General features: G+C 41.5%; 1 protein-coding gene across 3 annotated transcripts in view; it reads right to left on the minus strand.

Moving 5' to 3' along the window:
• The window catches only part of XPO6 (exportin 6), a 96,280-nt gene that overhangs the window by 18,335 nt on the left and 57,550 nt on the right, over positions 1-20,395 (minus strand). For all 3 annotated transcript variants that reach the window (XM_031433004.2, XM_064478547.1, XM_010990904.3), the window contains 5 exons: positions 12,886-12,994; positions 11,376-11,468; positions 10,163-10,232; positions 4,894-5,053; positions 1,536-1,628 (listed from right to left, as the gene is read on the minus strand). In XM_031433004.2, the coding sequence (XP_031288864.1) occupies positions 1,536-1,628; positions 4,894-5,053; positions 10,163-10,232; positions 11,376-11,468; positions 12,886-12,994 (525 nt within the window). The remainder of the gene's footprint in view (positions 1-1,535; positions 1,629-4,893; positions 5,054-10,162; positions 10,233-11,375; positions 11,469-12,885; positions 12,995-20,395) is intronic.

Genomic DNA, 20,395 nt, shown 5'->3' on the forward strand with positions numbered 1-20,395 from the left:
GAAAGTCTTGAGTGTTGATAATGGTATTATGGTTACATAGGAGAATGTTCCTAGGAGATACATGCTGAAGGATATAAAAATGCAGTGACATGTCTGCAATTTATTTTCAAACAGTTCACAAAAAAACATATGTGTGTGCACATGTATATACAGAGAGAAAGCACGGGGAAAAAAGCAGCAAATATTTATAACTGATGAATCTAGCTTGAGAGTATATGAGTATTCATTTATTTTTGCCCTAATCTATAGGTTTGAACTTTTTCAAGATAAGAAGTTAGACAAGAAAATAAGAAAATAGTTAAGTACTAATTACATTAAGGTAAGAAAATATAGATATTGGGAGTTTGAAATTCATAGTGACCAGGCAGTTATTTTGTATTTTATATTAAATAAAGTACCAAACATAAGGAGGAAGGCATCAAAGTCTGTCTTTGGGAATCTAAGAATTTCAGTCAACCTACCAAATTTATAGAGCTCCTTAAGGGTGAAAGGAGGAGCTCTAAAATGTGCAAGACATTGTGTTTATGAGGAAATTAGAGTGTCTTTCTTGGAAGAAGCTTTCTCTAAATTTTAAAAAGGAAAGCAATATTTTTTTAAAAAGAACAAAAAACCTTTAACCACCACAGTAAATAAGACTCTATTATTTCTAGAACAGGGGTCAGAGACTTATTCTGCAGAAACTAAAGCATAAATATTTTAGCTTTGCCAGGCCATCCACTCTCTGTCTCAACTATTCAACTCTGCCACTGTAGTGCAAAAGCAGCCACAGATGATATGTAAATGAATGGGCATGGCTGTGTTCCAATAAATCATCATTTACAAAAGCTCAGTGGGCTGATTTGGCACAGGCCATAGTTTGCCAACTCTTGCTCTAGAGCAAGCCTTCTGGGCAGTGTGATCTCTGCGATATGGCCCCATCTCTAGTCCCCATTCCTCTATCCCTTCTATATGTCACTTTCCTAATGGCTTCCCACTATCTCTGAAGTTTCTTAAAGTGTGGTCCCTGGATATCCTGCTTCAAAATCACTTGAGGTTCTTATTCAATATGCAAATACACAAGCCTTATGCCATTCTGCTAGTACCACAATCTCTGAGGGAATATGTTCCTCAAGCAATTCTTCTGCACCCTACAGTTTCAGTCACTGGTCTACAGGGTAAGATTCATGGCATTCAAGGTGAAACACTTTCATCCTAAAATGCCCATCCAGCCTCGACTCTCACCACAGAAACTGCTCACCACCTCCCTAACCATGGGACTCTATAGCATGTCTGTGTCTTGGTTTGTGCTGTTCTTTCCTCCTGAAATGCCTGCTCCACATACCCTCTGCTCCTAGCTCTCATCTGATGAATTCCACTTACTCCAACCAACACCTGCCCCAGATATAATCAAACAAACTTCTCCCTTTCTAAGTTTGGAGGTAGGAGTTTTTTTTCTTTTCACGGCAGCCACTACAGTTCCTTTTTCATCTCTAAAATTATCTGGGGCCAGAGGACAGAGTCTTTCTGAGAACACACAGATGGAGAACTATACTTACACATCAATGAGATCAGGCTTCAATACTGATGGCACGGCAGTCTCAATGTTGTACAATTTTATCTGAGATCCATACAAAGTGACTTTAACCAACCTGTCGGCAAGGAAGCAGGTAAGAAAAAACATTCAGCTCACGGACTAAAACAGACAAAATGGACAAGGTACCAGCAAAGGTCTTGAGGACAGACTTTTTTCATTCAGTAAAGAATCAAGACCAGGTCTTCAATTTTATCCCAAAGATATAATCTGAGATGTACATATAGATTTATATATAAAGCTTCATTCACTTAGAGTCCCCCAAAATTTTGAAAACAATATAAATATCCAACGCAGAGAACATAATATAATGTAATATAATATATACAATAAAAATGATTAGGATGGAAAATTTTATGCTATGTGTACTTTTACTACATTAAAAAAATTGGGAAGAAAGTATATGTTTCAGGTGGATGGACATACGATAAACAAAATACAGCAAAATGTTCACTGTAGAATCTAGGTGATGGGTATATGGATATCCCCTATATAATTTTTTTTAACTTTCTGAAGATCTGAAAATGTTCATGATAAAACATTGGGAGCGGGAGGCACACAGAAGTTTCTAAAATAGATTAAAGTATTTTTCACTTCAAGCACAATTCTTTAAGAAGCAAGTTACTGAGCCCACTGGTTGCCCAAGGGCTCACTATACACAAATGAACATTAAATACAATAATTAACAGCCAGCTCTGCTGGAAATGGGAAATGCCTCTTTCATTAGAGACAGACGTTCCTTTCTGAGTCGAGGTTAAAAAACAACAACTGGCGAGTGGCTAAGTTTTATCTGTCCCTACTCTGTAAGGAATCCTGGGAGCAGGTCTGCGAGGGACACAGGGAAGACAGGGTGTGTTTCTCGCCCTCAATTCAGCAGTGCAGAGGGTCCCAAACTTCACTGAGCATAAGAATCAACTGGGGAACTTGTTACAGATGCAGCTCACTGGTCCTGCCCACAGACTGACTCGTAGCTGTGGGGAGAGGTCTGGAAATCTGCATCTTTGAGAAGCATCCAGGGGACCCTGATGCATGTGGCGCATATTCTGAAAAATGCTCCTCCCTGAGGAGGGAAGAAAGCAGGACTCTAATAGAAAACCACAAGCTTGAGCCACAACTTATTCAGGGTTAGGGAGCAGTCAGAAAGGCATTTCCAGTCAGCCAAGGAAGTAAGGGTAAAAGAGCCAAGAATTCTCAATCTGAAGTCCTAGGAAGGGGGGTGTAGTGGTAATAATTAGGCATCAAAACAACTACTATCAGTAATACACCAATGTGCACTCCGTATTTAATTTTTTAAACTGTTCTACATTCTTTACATCCATGCTGTTGAGTGTACAGTTCAGGAACATTAAATATATCCATAATGGGGTGTAGCAGAGCATAGGCTGAGCATGCATGAGGTCCTAGGTTCAATCCCCAATACCTCTATTAACAAATAAAAATACGTAAAATAAAATCTTTAAAAATATATATATGTATTCATAATGTGCAGCCACCCCCATCATCCATCTCCATTACTCTTTCATCTTGTAAAACTGAAACTCTATATCCATTAAATAACAACTCTCCGTACCTCCTCCCACCCCAGTCCCTGGCAACCCCCACTCTGCTTTCTGTCTATGATTTTGACTACTCTAAGTACCTCACGTAAGTGAAATCATAGTTTGGGACTTTACATTGTGTTTTTACATTCAGTAGCATTCGCTAATGTTGTTCTACACTAAAAATGAACTTCTAAATGTGTCTTTTAATATTTCTATGTTTTTAATATTAGCTGTATTTTACGTAACCTATAAGTGAAAACACTACTAATCATAATGGCTATTAAGATCACGTAGCCTTAACAAGGAGGCTTCTCTCCTGCTTTATTCTAAATGAAGACAAGATAGCAAAGTATCTTTTAAGTACTGAATCTGTAAACTAAGCAGTGCAGAAACATGTACATATAAGGACTTATAAAATAAAAATTCAGGATCTCTAATCAGTCATCTCACTATGAAGTTGAGCTATCTGATGAATATAATACATTGCTTATGTTTAAATTTTAAAAATATGACAGAAAGACATGTTCTATTTCTACTATCAGTGGAAACAGGCCTAGGGCAAGAAGAGGAAAAAGGACTCTGGAAGTAGACGCTCTGTGGTTTGGAAAGAGCGTAGCATTTGGTCTCAGGAAACTGGTTACAGTCCACGTGCTCCCTTCTCATGAACTGTGTGACTGAGGCAAGGCACTCATCTTCTCTGGGCTATAGTCCACTCAGATGAAATGACAATACCTGGCCATCAAAGTACAGAATGAAAGAAAATGTACAAAACTACTTTGAAAACTTCCTGCTACTGTATGCTGCTTTTATTATTAATATTAATCTGACTTTTTAAGATTTATTTAAAATTCTTAGTTATCTTTGCTTTTAAGTTAGGACTAATGAAAAATCTGGTATGCAAGTACTTAGGCTTGGGGCCTAGTTCCCCATCATGTGTTACCAAGGATACAGCTACTAGGCCAGTGAAATCATCAGGTGTCTCAAATTTGAGCTGGACCCACACCCACCCAGTTTTGAGCTAATCAAATCACTGGTTACCTTGAAGTGATCTGACCCTCCTGTCATTTATATTTTGAGCAAATGACTTTTTAAGTGTATGTGTTCATGAGAAGGGAGGGGGAGGACTAGGCAGTATGCAATGACCCTCAACAAAGGCAGCCATGAACCCTGTGAAGGAGTCTCAAGGAAAAAGTAATAAAAGGAGCTCAGTGGTGGGAAGGTTGGGAACCACCCCTCAAGGTCAGACCTGGAGGCTGCCCAGCTCCAATTCCTGAGGACCCTAAGAGGACTAGGAAAACCAATCCCCTTCTAATAGGACTGGAAAAGGCCCCCCTCTGGCATTCAGCTGCCTACTCGGATAGCGCCTACTGCTTACTTGTTTGTCCTTTTATTGACAGGGCTTTCCTAACGCCTCTTTATCCTATGAGCAAAGACCTAAGACTGACCTCATTCGTTCCTTCCGAGGTTAATCCTGTCTTCACACCTATATATATATATATATATATATGTAAGATCTCCCATGAAATAACAGCTTAGATTTATTACCTGCTACACGCGAGGCACCATGCTCACTGCCTTACCTCATTTAATTCTCAAATAAGCCCACAGGATATGACGTCTACGCCACTGCACAGACGAGGGGCCTGAAGTTCAGAGAGGGTAAGTGACTGCTCCCTATTCCCTTGTATGCGGCAGAGCCTCCATTCACCTGGCACCAGAGCAGAAGCGGCCTGGCAAGACGCCGTCCCTCACACAAGTAAGGACAATTGAGCTCCAACCCACCTCTCCACCACGGTGAGGGCATCGTTGAAGCGCGCGGCAAACACGTCCCCGATGAAGTACTCAGCCAGGCGGCCCGCAGCCTGCAGGAGGGAACTTAGGTCTCGCAGCGAGCAGTGCAGGCGCCGGCAGTCGTTCTCCGCCGTGATGTTCAACCTGTGACCTGGAACAAAGCACCTCAGAAGGTTTTCCACAGGAAGAACACGCTGTAGTTACCACTACAGATAACAACTCATCCAGGCAAGCAACATTTAGCAAAAACAATTTTTGAAATACAGCAACCCACAGACTGCTGCCCAGTAACTGAGCAGGGAAACTGGCTGATCTCCAGCCAGACCCACGTGTATCCCGAGGCCAGAGGGAGAGACAGACAGATTGGAGGGAGAGGGACAGATGGCCTGGGGCATGCTCACATGGACCAATCTGATCCATGAGCGGATTCCTCTTGACCCTGTGAGGTAAAACACCGCCAATTTTACATATAAGGAAATGTACCCAGGGAGGCCTAGTAACTTGCCCAATGTGGGTCATATTTTCGGAGCAGAGTTGGTTTCCTAAGTTAAGCCTATGTGACTCCAAATCTGCTGGCCTTCTGCACACAGACTCATTTCACAGAAGTGAAACCTCCATGGGCTCAAAGGTCGGGCTCATCCCTGTTCAAAGCACTGGGTGTACTCAGCACTCCACCTCAGAAGGTTTGTAGATCACACTGTATGGAACAAAGGCACAGGACTTGGATTCAGGAGACACAAGTTCCCCGTCACTTGCAGGCTCTGTACCTCAGGGAGCCCTTCTAAAGCTCCTCTATAAGTTTCCTCATCTTTAAAATGGAAACAACCACTACTACCTAATTCGCTACAGTAAGGGCTGAGTTAGAATGCGTAAAGAACCCTGTAAACTGTAGAGCATTATTCATTGTTCATAATGAGTAACAAAAAGCTAGTGATTTCTAAGGCCTGAAACTTTCCTTCAACATAATGTCTTCAAGCTGAGCAAGGAGGAGGCAAAGGTGAAGAACAAAAACATCCTCAATTCAGCCACCTCCTTGCCCTTTGGACCCTTCTCCCCACAAAGGTCCACAAAAGACAGTAAGGACTGCCAAGCTAGAACACCAAGTCCCACTTCTGCATCCAGGAGGAGGAAGGGACAGGCAGTTGAGAGTAAGATCCCTCCGGCCAAAGGGGGAAAGCCTGACCTCCCCAGCCTCAAGTCCAGGTCTCTGTGACTTCACCTCTTCCTACAATTCCACTCTACCATCTGGACCCACTGATAACCCCCGGTGCCTTGTCTCTGCACAAGCTGGTGTCCCTGCCTGGACTCCCCACTTCACCCTCTGGCCACTCATACCTCGCACACTCTCACATATCCTGCAAACTCACCGAAGTATCAGCTTCCCTCCCCTCCTCCATCCCTCCAGGCAACCTTGTGCACACAGAGAAAAACTACTGATTTACAAATTTGTCTCCTCACTGACTATGAACTCCTCCGTGGTGAGGGGGCTATGCCCAGCACAGCACCTGGGACACAATGAGTGACCACATGTATCAATGAATTCGATACAAAAGAACAGAGCAAGCTAGAGCAGGAGAGGGAAACTTAGGGGGCTGAATTTCCTCCTACTGCCCTTGGGAATATTCACTTTACTATTTAAAGGTGAATATGGACAATCAACACGGGTGGAGAAGAAAAAGGAAGGCTGACACCTACGAAAGTGGTGGATGAGGTAGCAAGTTCAGTGCTCAGTTCCTATACCAACTTCCAAGGTGAAGCTGGAACAGAGCCTGTGACAGCCCTGAAGGGGGGGAAAGGAGCCTGAAAAAGGGGATACTTTGGCCAGGACATTGTTACAGAGGGTCACACCCCAAGGAGCAGGAGAACAAAAGGAAAGGGCAACTGAAGGAGACAGCCAGGAACAAAGCCTGTCCCCTGACCCCATCCCCCCACACCACATGGAGAGTAGAATCTCAGTGCAGAAAACACCCAGTGGGATTCTCAGCCTGCAGGCAGCCCTGCCAAGGCCACTGGGTGGGCATCTAAGGAGGGTGGGCCAGCTCCTCTAGTCAGAGCAAGAGGGTGACCACCCCATACCGCCAGCCAGATGAACTCACAGAATACACAGAACCAAGAAGTGGTTTTGGCCATGCAGGTCATATGAGAGAACGATGCCTCTCTCCTCTTCCAGTTAACAAAAGTTCCACAAGTATACACCTTTCCAAATGTCAAGGATTTTCAGTTACTGCTATGTAACCAAAGCCCAGGGTAAACTAAAACCTGCTGGTCCAGCTGTTTGCACTCCAACCAAGCCTTCGGGCTCTGCGGGAAAGAAACCCTTAAGAAAAATATACCCTGGAACTGGATGTGGAACAGGCTTCAAAAAGAGATGAGGTCAGCTTTTCTTTCAAAGAGCAATGTGCACAGGTTTTCAATCAGCATCAGTAACCCCTCGCTCTCCCTGCACGCACCCATCTTCACTGTCCACTCCATCTCCCACCGAGCTCTACCCTGATGACTAGTTTTCAACTTATTCACTGTTCTTATATCTAGAACTAGGCACCCCTAGGTGCAACCAAAGAACTAGTTTCTTAACTACTTTAAGCATGAAGGGAAACACTGTGTTTCTCTTTTAAAAACTATACCAAAACACCACCCTAAATCAGGTTTCCCTAATAGATGATCATTAGACAGCTTAAAAGTCATCCTGAACAGGCCTGCCCCTCTTCCCCTGCATCTACATACACACATCTGATGCATGCTTTCCTCACTTTCTCACCTGGCCCTTCAGCCTCTTCCTGGACACCTCAACTGACCACTAGAGCCCAGCACCTCTTCCATCTTTGAACAGCTTGGTCAAAAGCACAGAAGAAATCTTTGTCTCCCTATAATTCCTCTTCATTATCCCTGGTTCCGCCCCTTGAGGGCAGAACAAAGAATAAGCCTAAGCCTGTGGCCACATGACAGTCTTGGGGAGATGTGGAGACAAGGGTCGCATTTGTGCAAATCTCCTCTTGGCTGAAATACACCTCTAGTAAGGACACAAGCAGCACAACAACCGATAAAAGGATTTCTCAAACCACAACCGGTGGGAAAGACAGGGAGCAAAGGACGACTCCCAGTGGCAGGAGAGGCACAGCCACAATGTGCTCTGCCCTGGGCTTTACTGAGGAAGTGGAAGCAGGACGATCAACAATCACAAAGCTAAGACTCTCATCTCATCTCAGGCTCCAGAGGAGACCCAAGAACTCAAGCTGGCCAGAGGGTAAATGTGACTGAGAGGAACAGGCCATAACCCACCAGGGGAAAAGGCAATGTGGTTTCTGGGAAGAGGCAGTAAGGCTGACTAACATAGCATGGAGGTTATGTGAGGGGTAAATGGTCATGGGAACCAAGGAACAAAACGTTTTCAGAGTTTCCATTTTTTAATAGCCTTTGCATTGGAAACTTGGCTTTTGCTTTGTCATGGATAAGAGAGCTCAGTTTAAAACAGGAAATAAGTATTTCTCTGGCTGGAGAGGTTTTGCCACTGGAGTATATGCACCAAGGATCGGTGCTAGGGATGAAATTTAGAAACGACCGGGAAGAACCAAGCGCACTGTGAAAATGCCAGTAAATGCGCCTCAGTGAGCACAGGTTTACGCGATATTTCACTTAGGGAAAAATAAATTAGACTATCCTTCTCACTTGAGAAGCTCTAAGTTATCAGCTATGTCTCAGAAAAAGAACTTAAGGGTCACTACAGATTTTCACCTAAAGACAGACTCAACAAAATATAAAAAAGTAAGCTACTAACACTGAAAAGGAAGTTTAGGGGGCAATTTTGGGGGAAAGGAATACATGCTCAATTTTTTAATTAAGATCAAGAACAATGTCTTTAGGGCCTTTAGGATCAAGAGGGACAGACCACCACAGTACGATTTTTCCCAAGAATGGATTCTGGAGACATTTGTAGCATTTGTACACAGTCAAATGACCTCCATTAATGTTGACAGCATATTTACAGGCATGTTTGCTTTGAAAAGTGGTCTTTCTAAAGTTCTGCATGAGCTGTTCCTACCCTATCTACACAACCAGGCCTGTAGTTGGGGCATGCCAAGTCCCGTCAACCTCCTGGGGCCCAGTGGATTATTTAGGAGCTATTATAGTCATGGAAACAAGCTGTCACAGGCCACCAAGAAGGGCAGCCTCAGAAAGAGCCTCCCGGGGAGGCTCTGCCACAAATAGCAAGCCCATCCAGACGATAGGCTGCACCCTGTGCAGCTCTGTGCCAGGCTGAAACAACAGAGTTACACAACAGAGGAACCACAGGCCAGGGCCAGGCACAACTCCTGTAAGGAAAATTGAGTAAAAGAGTGGTGTGAAACGACTGTGTGTGCGTGCAGGACAGGTGTGTGTGTGCAAGCACAATGTTAAGTTTCTGGTATTTTCAGCTGGCAGAATGAATGTCAGATTTTGGTTAACTGAACTTTTTAATCATCCCCTATTATACTGGGGATGAGATCTCAGGAATAGCTAGCACTAACAGCTATGTGAGTTTCGGTAAACTAACATCTCTGAAAATCAATTTCTTCTTCTGTAAAACAGGGTAACTACTATTAGCACTTACACCTCACAGGACAGTTCAGAGAACTAAATTAAGATATCATAAGCGAATAATACAGTACCTGGTATGTAATGAGTATTCTACAAATAGAAGTTATTGTTGTTATTATTAGCAAAATAACCAAAAATACTAACCCTAAACCCCAAGCTGGTGAAACCTGCAAACAACAAGCCAAAGCCTTTCCAACCCGCTACAGTCAGAGCCTCCCAGGGCCATTTACACAGGAGAGCTAACAATCCCTAGGATCAGCTCCCTGAGTCCTGAGTGGCTCCTATGTTCTCCTGATTCTAAAAGCCAGAAGAATACATCGCAGGAAAGTCCAAGGCCAATTTTTTCTTGCTAGTTTAAAAGACAGAGAAATATTCTAATTTCTAGGGTTTTAAAAAAAAAAAGTCTTTCCTCTTTGCTCCAAATTAGATTCTTTTCTTTCACTGAAACACCTCTTTAGAATATACTGTCTCAGCCCCATCTTTTACCTCCCCCACAGCTCCCTTTTATCATGTTTTTTGGGTTTTTCTGTTTTTTTAATTTTCTCTGTTTAGAAACGGAGGGAGATGGAGCCGCGGGGAAGGGGCAGTGGAGAAATGGTGTTCTGACAACAAAGAAGGCAGTAATTAAATATTAGTCCACTTTTTTCTGAATGTTGGTTAAATTAGAAAATAAAAGCCAGTTTACCTGACCCTGAAGTAACTATAAACTGCTGTAACCCCAGATAAACTTCTAAATTGTCCTGAAGAACTGGGAACTGAAAACAAAGAAACAAAGATTAAAAAAAAAAACCAAAAAACCAAAAATGTGAATTGTAATAGCATTTCAACATTAAAAGAAGTACCTATGGCGGGGGGCAGGGGGGGAGCAGGACAAAAAACTTTTCTCTGGGAACCTCTACACGTAGCTAAGAGCTTTCGGTGCCTCCCACCCCCAACAATTTCTACAATTGAAAACATCAGTTAATATCTGGATTAAGAAAGAAAATAACATATCAGCCTGATACTCTTTTTCTAAACAAAGCACTGGATGCCTGGTATGATTATTATCACTATTATGTTCCTAAAAAAGGACATCAAGCCCCCAAATGATCTACATCTTCTAGAGCTCTGAGACAGGGCCTACCTCCCTTCAAGTCCAAGGGAGACCCTGCCCTTGAAAGAAGCAGCAGATACGCCTTATTAAAGTGCATGGCACAGTGAAAAGACAGCCAAATTACCTGCAAGTCAGTGTGCCTTACTCATTTAGCAGACAGGACCTTCATAACCAGAGCTGTATCCTTCTTTCTAAAGCTACTAACTCACCATGAAGATAAAATTAAGCCTTTAATATGACAGAAAGGCAGATGGCAAAATAAAATGGCACTCTCCGTAAAAGAACACAAGATGCAGCTGGACTATGCAATGCAAAGCTGGCTCCAATAAGTCATCTTGCCTTTGAAGGAGAGATGGACTTAATGAAATCACCTCAAATAACAAGTATCACTTAGTGAATGAAATCAATCCTTGTGACTAAAGGTGCTTGCACATAAACGTAAGAGTGCCCAGCAATTTGCCAAGAGTAAGCTTTCTAAAGGCTAGCTTTCCAGCAACGTAATTTTTATAGGTAAATTTTCTACTTGGCTTGGCCACTTATGAGCTACTGATGAAAGCATGAAGGCATTAGTACACATTATATCCAAGAGTTTAGGAAAGAAAAGCAGGGCTTCTAAAAGTTGATTTTAAAATATTTTGGGAAAATGTTAACATTCGTTAAATTTGAGGATCGGTTATGGTAAGTACTATTCTCTGTTTAAAATATATGTATTTTATAATACTGGTGAGCAAAAAAAGCCTTACTACTCATGCTATATGCAGGGAAACAATTAGGCTCTTCGTTCCCCTCCAAATGGTTGAGTTACCAGTGTTGAGAAGGCGTGTGTGGGAAGGAGCTCCATCACTTTGGCCACTACCTCCAAGCTCTGGCGTAAGTACCGCTGCCACTCTGTTTGCTGCTGCAGGGGAAACACAGAGGGATCAGCTTTCCCAGGCAGGCACAGTCTCTTCATCTTCCCTGCCAATCTGTCCTCAACCTCAAGTCCACCCTTAGACATAAATATTCTGAATAGCAAATAATGCAACCAGGTTATTTGGTACTTTAAAAAGGCCAAGCTAAAAAAATTGTTTAATCCAATGAATTAATTTCATAAGAAGTTATTTCCTCAAAAAGCAAATGATCCCATAGAATGACCTTCTTTTCTCCCTATTGTCACAAGAATGAGAGATTTAAAAAGCCACCTGTGAAATGCTCGAGTCCTCTTTACGTCATCCCAGCTATAGGGATTGGTCATTCATTACTTTGTGAGACAGCCCATTACTAAGCTGGAGAAAGCAAAACCGACCACACCAGCGCCGCGCAAAGCAAGGTCTATGGACAGGCAGCGTCAGCGTCTCCTGGGGGTTTGCCGGAAATGCACGCTCTGTGGCTGCGCCCCAGACCTCCTGAATCAAAGTCTGTTTAACAAGGTCTTCTAGTGATTCTTATCCATGCTAAAATATGAGATTCGCTGGCCTATATCAGACAGTTAACAGGAAGTGAAGCCAAAGTTTACCCAGCTCCTACTACCCACCAGGCACAGAGCCAGTATACCCACATGTATTACCTTCACATAACTGTCAACACAGGTCAGCCAGATATATCCTTCCCCTTTTAGGAGCTGAGGAAATTAAAGCTCAGAGAAATTCAGTGACCAGATCTCCATCTCCCAAGGTTGCAGAGATTCAAACCTGGCCATCTGGTTCCAAGTACAAGGCTATTTCTAACGCAAGTATGGCTGCCCTCAAGGTCTTGATCATGCCACAATCACTGTTATTTTAAGAGCCATAGCAGCAACTTGAAAATTTTTAAATGCAGGGTGGTTAAGGGACACTGGGTTGTGTCCTTATAAGACATTTTCCTTACCAGTGTTGAGCACACCAGCATCAATAAATTCAAGATTAATTTTAAGAGATATCAGTTTACAAAATACAGTCAAAAAAGACTTCCTTTCATTCTAGCCTTATCATTTAAATATCTCTTTTAACCAATTCCACCAGCATCCAGCTAACTTTTATTTGTTGCCAGTCTGGGTGCAAGGCAGGAGAAATAGGAGGGATCCAGAGCTCTTACTAAACCATTTTTCACTGTACATATGGTTTCTCTATTTATATCTCTGGTCTATATAGGTAAATGCCTGCAAAACTTCTTTTCTTAAAACAGTGAATGAACCCAAGGAAACCAGTAGGATATACATTTCAAGTGCATAACTCAAACTTTAAGACTACTCTGGCTTAAAAACAGTCTCCAGAGCAAAGGGCTACAGGTTCCAAGTCTCCATTTCATTCACACCACAGCATGGCAATGACTAAGGTCAATCAGGGGGTGCTGCTTACATCGTCATCCAGAGTCTCGTCATCCAACTCCTCCAGCTGGGCCTGGTTGTATCTGAACTGGATTCGATTCAGCACCTCCGTGAGCAAGAGGACTAAAGCATCTTCGTACCTATGCGGCAGAGAGAAATGCAACATCAGGTGAGAACAGGCTTTTAGCCTAGGATTTCAAAAAGGCCTCTGCACTATGAAGGGAATGGTGTCTGTGTCGGATTACCATGCACGAGAAGCATCTAAACTAAACTTAGTTTATGGGATGGCAAGTGAGAGTAGAACAGTAGCAGGGGTGTTTATTTATTTAGTTATGTTCTAGGCACCTTCTTGATGGATTGACCATTTTATCATTATCCAATGTCCCTCTCTGGCTCTGGTAGCAATTTTTGTCTTAAAATCTATTAGTACAGCTATGCTAGCTCTCCTTTGGTTATTGTTTGCATGGAATATCTTTTTCTATCTTTTCACTTTAAACATACCTGTGTCTTTACAATTCAAATGAGTCTCTTGTAAAAAAAAAAAAAAATCCAACTACCTGTTGTATAATCCATTCTACCAATCTCTGCTTTTTAACTGCAGAAGTTAATCTTTTATACTTAAGGTAATTACTGATAAGGAAGGACTTACTTCTGCCATTTTGCTATTTGTTTTCTCTGTCATACTTTTTATTCCTCAATTTCTCCAGTACTGTCCCCTAGTGTGTTAAACAGATATTTTCTAGTGCACTATTTTAATTCCCTTGCCGTTTTATCATATTTTTTAAAGCTTTCTTCTCAGTGGTTGCCCTAGGATTATAAGTACTATATATGAGTATCAATTTAATGATTCAGTCCTTTTAACAACTGTGAGAAGTAGGTGGTATTATCGGTATTTTTCTGATGAGGAAACCACAGTTAACAGCAGTCAAATACATTGCCTAAGGTCACGAAGCTAGGGCTCCCTAACGCAACATCTCATGTTCTTCTCTCTACACATAAACCACCAACAGGCTTTGTGCCTGCTCCACCCACTCCCCAAAACTTAAAACTTCAGTCAACCTTTAAGAACACATAAAACCTAAAAGAAGAGATGGGAAAAGCCTAGGGAAACCCTGACCCTTTGATGTATGTCTAAGAATAATTTCTCAAAAAAACATTTTGAGCCTAAGGCTTGGATACTTCCTACACATAGTAAGAACCTAACTCAGAAGACACCAAAGTTATATGTAGCACTACCACAAGGGCCAACACACCACTAATTTCCAAGAACAAATCATGGAGCCTAAATGTATGCCTGTCCTGAAATGTTTCTAAGAGAAGTTCAGGGCTGCTCTCACTCACAAGCAAACCACCCACGCTGGTTATTCAGCTCTCAGCACCAGTCCACTCTCCACACTTTGTGACATGGGGCTGAGACTACATAAAACACATTTCTCCTCTATCTGTTTGGCTCTGTCAACGGGGCACTGGAGGAAAACCAGAAGGCAGAAGGAGGGCTGAAGGGACTCCATTCTTCCTGTGGGCTTGCTGTCCTGACAGCGTTACCTCAATGTCACCTGGCAGTAATAACTGGTTCCAGTTTCCAGCTTCCATATTCCCCAAATCAGACTCATCATGCACCCTCAGAGGTGCAAGCAGCAGCCAGGTTACATCGTGTCTTCAAAGAAATAAATCCCAGCTCCCTGGGACCCCTCCTCTGAGCTCCTGTGGCAGCTGGTGACCTCTCCTCAGAGATCTGAGCTCTAGCTGCATGGGGGCCGTCCCTCTGATAGCCTACATTTTAATGATCCCAACACCTCTTTCCTTTGCACCCCTAAGCCCTAGGGGTGGAGCTGCTTCCTCTAGTTATCATCTGTGTTGTCTCAGTGTTCCCTTTTTGCTTTCCACTCCTCTAAAACCTTTTTAATCAACTTCCTACACTGAATTCTTAAAATAATGAAATGTGGTTCTATTTTCCTAACAGGACTCAAATAAACTACCTAATCTTATATATGTGAGTAGCAGGACAATAAGGTAATGAAAACTAAAAGGTATCCAATGCCAAGATCAAACACAGTCCACCTAGTCTAAGAGCGATAATCCCTGTGATGAGACTGTAGAAACTACTTAAAAATCCTCCTGAACTGTCTCACTTCAGAGCTGGGTGGGCACAAGAGCTCATTTCTTCATTAGAGACAAACATTGTCCATCCCTCCCCTCAAAATGAGTCACTCAGTGTTTTACAAACAACTTAACAACCTAGACAAGATATTAGCAACTGAGCATGATAGCCCAGAGAAGAATGCTGGCAGAGAAAATCACCAATAAAATAGGTAACATCTGTGGGTAGAACTGCTGACAGACTCAAAATTTCACTTCGGTAAACTGCAGAGAAAGGTAAGATTTAACACGTAAGCCTAGAACTTATATTTGTCATTTTGTCATTTCCCTACCCAATAATCCATCCTTCCCTTCTTCCCTGGTAAGAGAACACTAGGCATCGAGGCCAACTGAAAGACCGCATTTCCCAGCCTCCCTGCAGACAGAGGTGGCCAAGGACATAGAAGAAGTCATTAGGTGGGGCCTCTGGGAAAGCTTCTTTTGTCCAACCTCTTCCCTTTATTCCTGCCACCTGAATCATGAGTGTGATGTCTACAGGTTCAGCATCCATTTTTGACCATAAGGCAACAAGGAAGCCACGACTAAAGTTGGTAAAACAAACAGGTAAAGAGATCCAAAATATTAGCTGACATACAAAGAGTAAGGAGACACTGACCATTTGTGGAGGGAAGGACAGTCAACAGATTGTCACAGATGACAGATGTTAGAATTATCGAGGATTTTTAAAGCAGCTATTGTAACCATTCTCCATGAGGTTCTTCAGATGGAAGGTGTTACAGACTGAACTGTGTCCACTCAAAAAGCAAAGCTGGTTGAAGCCCTAATTCTCAGTGCGACTGCATTAAGAGATAAGGCCTATGAAAGGCAATAAAAGTTAAGTGAGACCATAAGGGTGGGACCTTAATCCAACAGGACTAGTGCCCTTATATGACGAGGAGGAGACAAGGAGGGTGCGAGTGTGCTCACTGTCTCTCTCCCCCTCCCCATGCATGTACAGAAAAGTGGCCACGTGAGGACAGAGAAGACAGTGTCTGCGAGCCAGGAAGAGAGCCCTCATCAGAAACTGAATCTAACAACACCCTCCCTGATCCCTGACTTCCAGTCTCCAGAAGTATGAGAAAATAAATTTGTGTTGTTTAAGCCACCCAACCAGTGTATTTTATTATGGCAATCCAAGCTGATTAATACAGAAGGCAAATGATAATGAGAAAGAAACCTGGAACTTCAAGAATGAAGGGAAAAAGCAAGGGAACTGACAAATGTCTGGGTAAAAACAATAGATTGTTTTTCTATTGTTTCTCTTAAGATCTTTAAAATATGAAGCTGGATGAAAGCAAAAATAGAACATTGTATGGGGGGGTTTTCAATGTGCATAGATATAAAATATATAACCTCAATATAGAGAAGGGAGGGCAAAAGGATCTATCTGGTGGTAAGGCTTCTACATTCCACTTGAAGTGCTATTCAGTTAACTTGAAAAGTTAAATATATATGTATTTTAATACCCAGAGCAATCATTTAAAAAAAAACGCATGAAGAGATACAGTCAAACATTCAATAGACACTGAAAAGGCAAACTAAATTTGTATGAAACTAACAAGAGTCTCAAAATAAGTGAAGCAAAAACTGACAGAACTGAAAGAAGATATAGATGAATCCACAATTATACTCTGGAGAGTTCACCTGTCTCTTGGTAATGGGTACAACAAACTGGATAAAGACCACATGTAGAATACTATCAACCAACCTGACAGAACAGACATACCTGGAACACTCCACTCAGCAACAGCAGGATGCACAGCCCTTTCCAGTGCACAATGAACAACAACCAAGAACACTAGGTCATAAAACAAACCTTAACAAATTGAAAAGAACTGAAATCACACAAAATATGCTTGCAGATCATAATAAACTAGAAAATAGTTAACAAGAAAACATGGAAAATGCCCAAAGATTTAGAAATTAAACAACAGAGTGGAAATATCAAGAGAAATTACAAAATATTTTAAACTGAATGAAAAGGAAAATACAACATATTAAAATTTGATAAATAAACCTAAAGCAGTGCTCAGAGGGAAATCTACAGCATTAAAATGCTTAAATATAGAATGGAGATAACCTATAGACCTGTGCAGCTCAAGCCACAAATGTGACTTCAAAAGCACCCCAACTTCTTCTGAGAAGTAACTAAAATTATATATATGTTAAGGCAACTACAGAAGAGGTGCTTAGTAAATACATGATGATTTAAAGAACAAACAAATGAATAAAAACACAGGCAATAAAGAGACAAAATTCCAAGTCAGGTAAGTACAAAGGACTGAAGCACAATCCTGGATAGCTTTTTCAACTCAGTGAAATAACTAAGATCTTGCTCTCTGGGGCAAGTCAACAGCATGAATTTCTCTTAGCAGGAGCTAGAATGCTACTGGAGCCCTGATATAAACCTCGTTAGTACCTTTTACTAATTGCATGAAAATGCTATGTGTCACAATGGCACTTCTTCTTTATTAAGCAGAAAGACACACTCGGAAAAAAAGGGGTAGCCATTTTTCTCACGCTTAGCCATGTTTGTTTACAGGCCAATCTAATGTCACCCAGAATCCCTGGCAGGCTGTGGTCAGCACTTGCCAGCACTCTCATGACAAAGAGGTTCACAGGACATGACTCAATAACTTTTGGTTGCTTAACTCACTTCAGATTTCCTCATCTTCCTGTAAAAAGAAGTTTCTACATAGGTGTCTCCTTTCACACTGACAAGCACAAAGAGAAGGGAGTGAGAGAGAGAGAAAAGGGCAGACAGCCAGTACTTACTTGTTGGACACCTAATGTCAACCAAGATACTTTACACACATCGCTTCATTTAATATTCTCAACTTGTAAAGTAAGCACAACCATTCCCCAAGTACAAAGAGGAAAAGACTGAAATTCAGGTCTTCCCACACCGCCCCTTCAAAATGGCAAACCTAGACAACGAACCCCATGAACAGCTGTGTTCAGCTTAGCATGTTACAGAACACTTATTCCATTAAAACTGGGACTCAGTTCTCTAAGTCCCCACCAGCTCTGATCAAAAAACCCTTAAGCATTCTCACTGAGCAAGGCATGTAGAGCTCCAATTTCCAAGCTCCTAGGACCAAAAATAAATCCATGTACGTTTGTGCTTCTGAATTCGTAGCCTACAATGCTTACCACTTTGTTGTGATGAATGATGCAAAACCTTTAAACCACAAGGGACAGGAACTGAATGCTGCTTCTGTGACTTAACCACACCTACGTTTCCCATTTAAGACACCAAGAAAACATTCTTGACTACTTCCTGCAAGATCAGTTGCTTCTGAAATTTTGGCTCAAGCCACAAAAGCCCCCCAACTCCTTTACAGATATATTTTATCAGTTGAAACACATTTGATCGCATTTACATGCTCTTCGTTAAAATGAAAATGGTAATTACCAGTAGCCAGTGCTCTTTATCAGCTGCTTCTGCAAAACAGTGCATCTCTAATATACTGGGGTCTCTAATATAACCTAGAGTAGTGGTTGTCAAACTTTCAAAACTTTCAATTAAAAATTTTGGAGTACATACTTGTATAAACATACACCCTTAAGAGGTAATAGGAAAAACATATAAATTAAAGTCCAACTATTTTCTTTGTGCACCCCAGAGGACTACCTTATACACCCTTCTTTGTACTCTACTACCTTAGACCACCAGGAGGTGTCTGATGGACAAGCAGTTCCCCAGATGATGGTTACCATTTAACAGCATAAACCACAGACCAGCTTTGAAGGTCTGGGGTTTTTTTGTTTTGTTTTTTTAAAGGCATAAGTGTTACACGTATATGTTTAAAAAAAGAAAAGCCATGAAAAATTATAAAGCCTTGCATGGATAATAATCAAATGATCAATGAGAAAAATCCCTAGTGTTTAAAAGTGGTCAGCCAGAACCACTGACAACTGAGACAGCAGATGACAGATGCCTGGGCAGGCAGGTCAACATCTGTAACTGGGCTTTGCCGTCCAGGGGCCCTGTTCACTTAACTCCATGGTCACCACCTCAGTTAAATGGCAGCAGCATCGTCTATTACTTATTATGACTAGTGTGGTCATCGTGGTGACCACTGATTGAGTGCCTAATACATGCTAGATGCTGTGCCAGGTTTTTCACACGCACGATTTCCTTGAATCCTAACCATCCTGCAAGCAGTTCTTAGTATGTTCACTGTGCAAGAGGAAATGTGCTCAGCATGTAACTTGACCAAAAGTAATACTGCTACCATGAAGCAGAAAAGGAATTTAAACTCTGCACCACTGCTCTTCTACTGGTGCAATCATCTGCACAAGTGTATATTTAATATTAATAATGTGCTAGCATATATTTTCTCAATGGAACCATATTCTCCACACCTAAAGCACATTTGTACTGTGCTTTAAAAAGCATTTTCATATTAATCATTTCCTCAGTTTATTCTTTCAACAAGCCTGAGAGATGTGAAAAAATATCTACCACTTAAGTATAGCAAAATCAGGCACAGCCCCAGAACCAAAGGATGCAACTGTTCGGCATACAAGAAAGAGAAGTTGGCGGAAGTGCCTTTTCTTTGAAGAATCTCATTCAAAAACACAATTACTCACAGTTGGCAAATTCACTAAAAATAGGATCTACTGTTGTGTAAGAAGGTTTCTGAGTTACAAATATACTACCCATATGACTTGACACCATAATAACTTTAAAAATAATTTTGGAAACAAAAGTGCAAATGCTTAAACATGGAATGCAAATACTGTTTAGAATTTTTAAAACTCATAAAACCTCAGTAATAGAAAGGGCTTTAGAGGTTCAGTCCAACTCTTCCCAGACCAGGGATGGAGGGAGGGGGAGTGTGTCTTCACCATCTCCATTATACCACAACACAATGTGCAAGGCGTTCTAGATATACTAGCTTTAGGTATTAGATATATAATGACCACAGTGTACAGGAAACATACTCTCTGCCTGCAAACAAGAAAAATGGGCTTGAGAAACATATGAAGAAAACAACATTTCCCCATTTTCTGTTTTCTAAAATATAATAAGTATAAAAATAATTATCTCTGGACTGTGGGATTACGGATAACTTATCGTCTTCATATTTTTCTGTCTTTGCTAGTTTTTAAAATAAATATTTTTATGACAATTATTTATTATTTTATTAAGGAAAATTTCAAGCACATACAGAAGGAGTAAGAATATAATGAACCCCAAGTTCCTATCAACTAAGTCTGACATCAATTACCAGCACATGGCCAATCCACTTTCCCCTATAGTCCCAGGGAATTATTTTAAAGCAAATCCCAGATGTCCTATCATTTCATCCAATAAATACTTCCATTTATATCTCTCAAGTAAAGGCCATGGTTATGGGGGGGGAACCAAGAAAGTATTATCATACCTAAAAAAA

Source organism: Camelus dromedarius, chromosome 24, assembly GCF_036321535.1.
Source record: "Camelus dromedarius isolate mCamDro1 chromosome 24, mCamDro1.pat, whole genome shotgun sequence".
NCBI lineage: Eukaryota > Metazoa > Chordata > Mammalia > Artiodactyla > Camelidae > Camelus > Camelus dromedarius.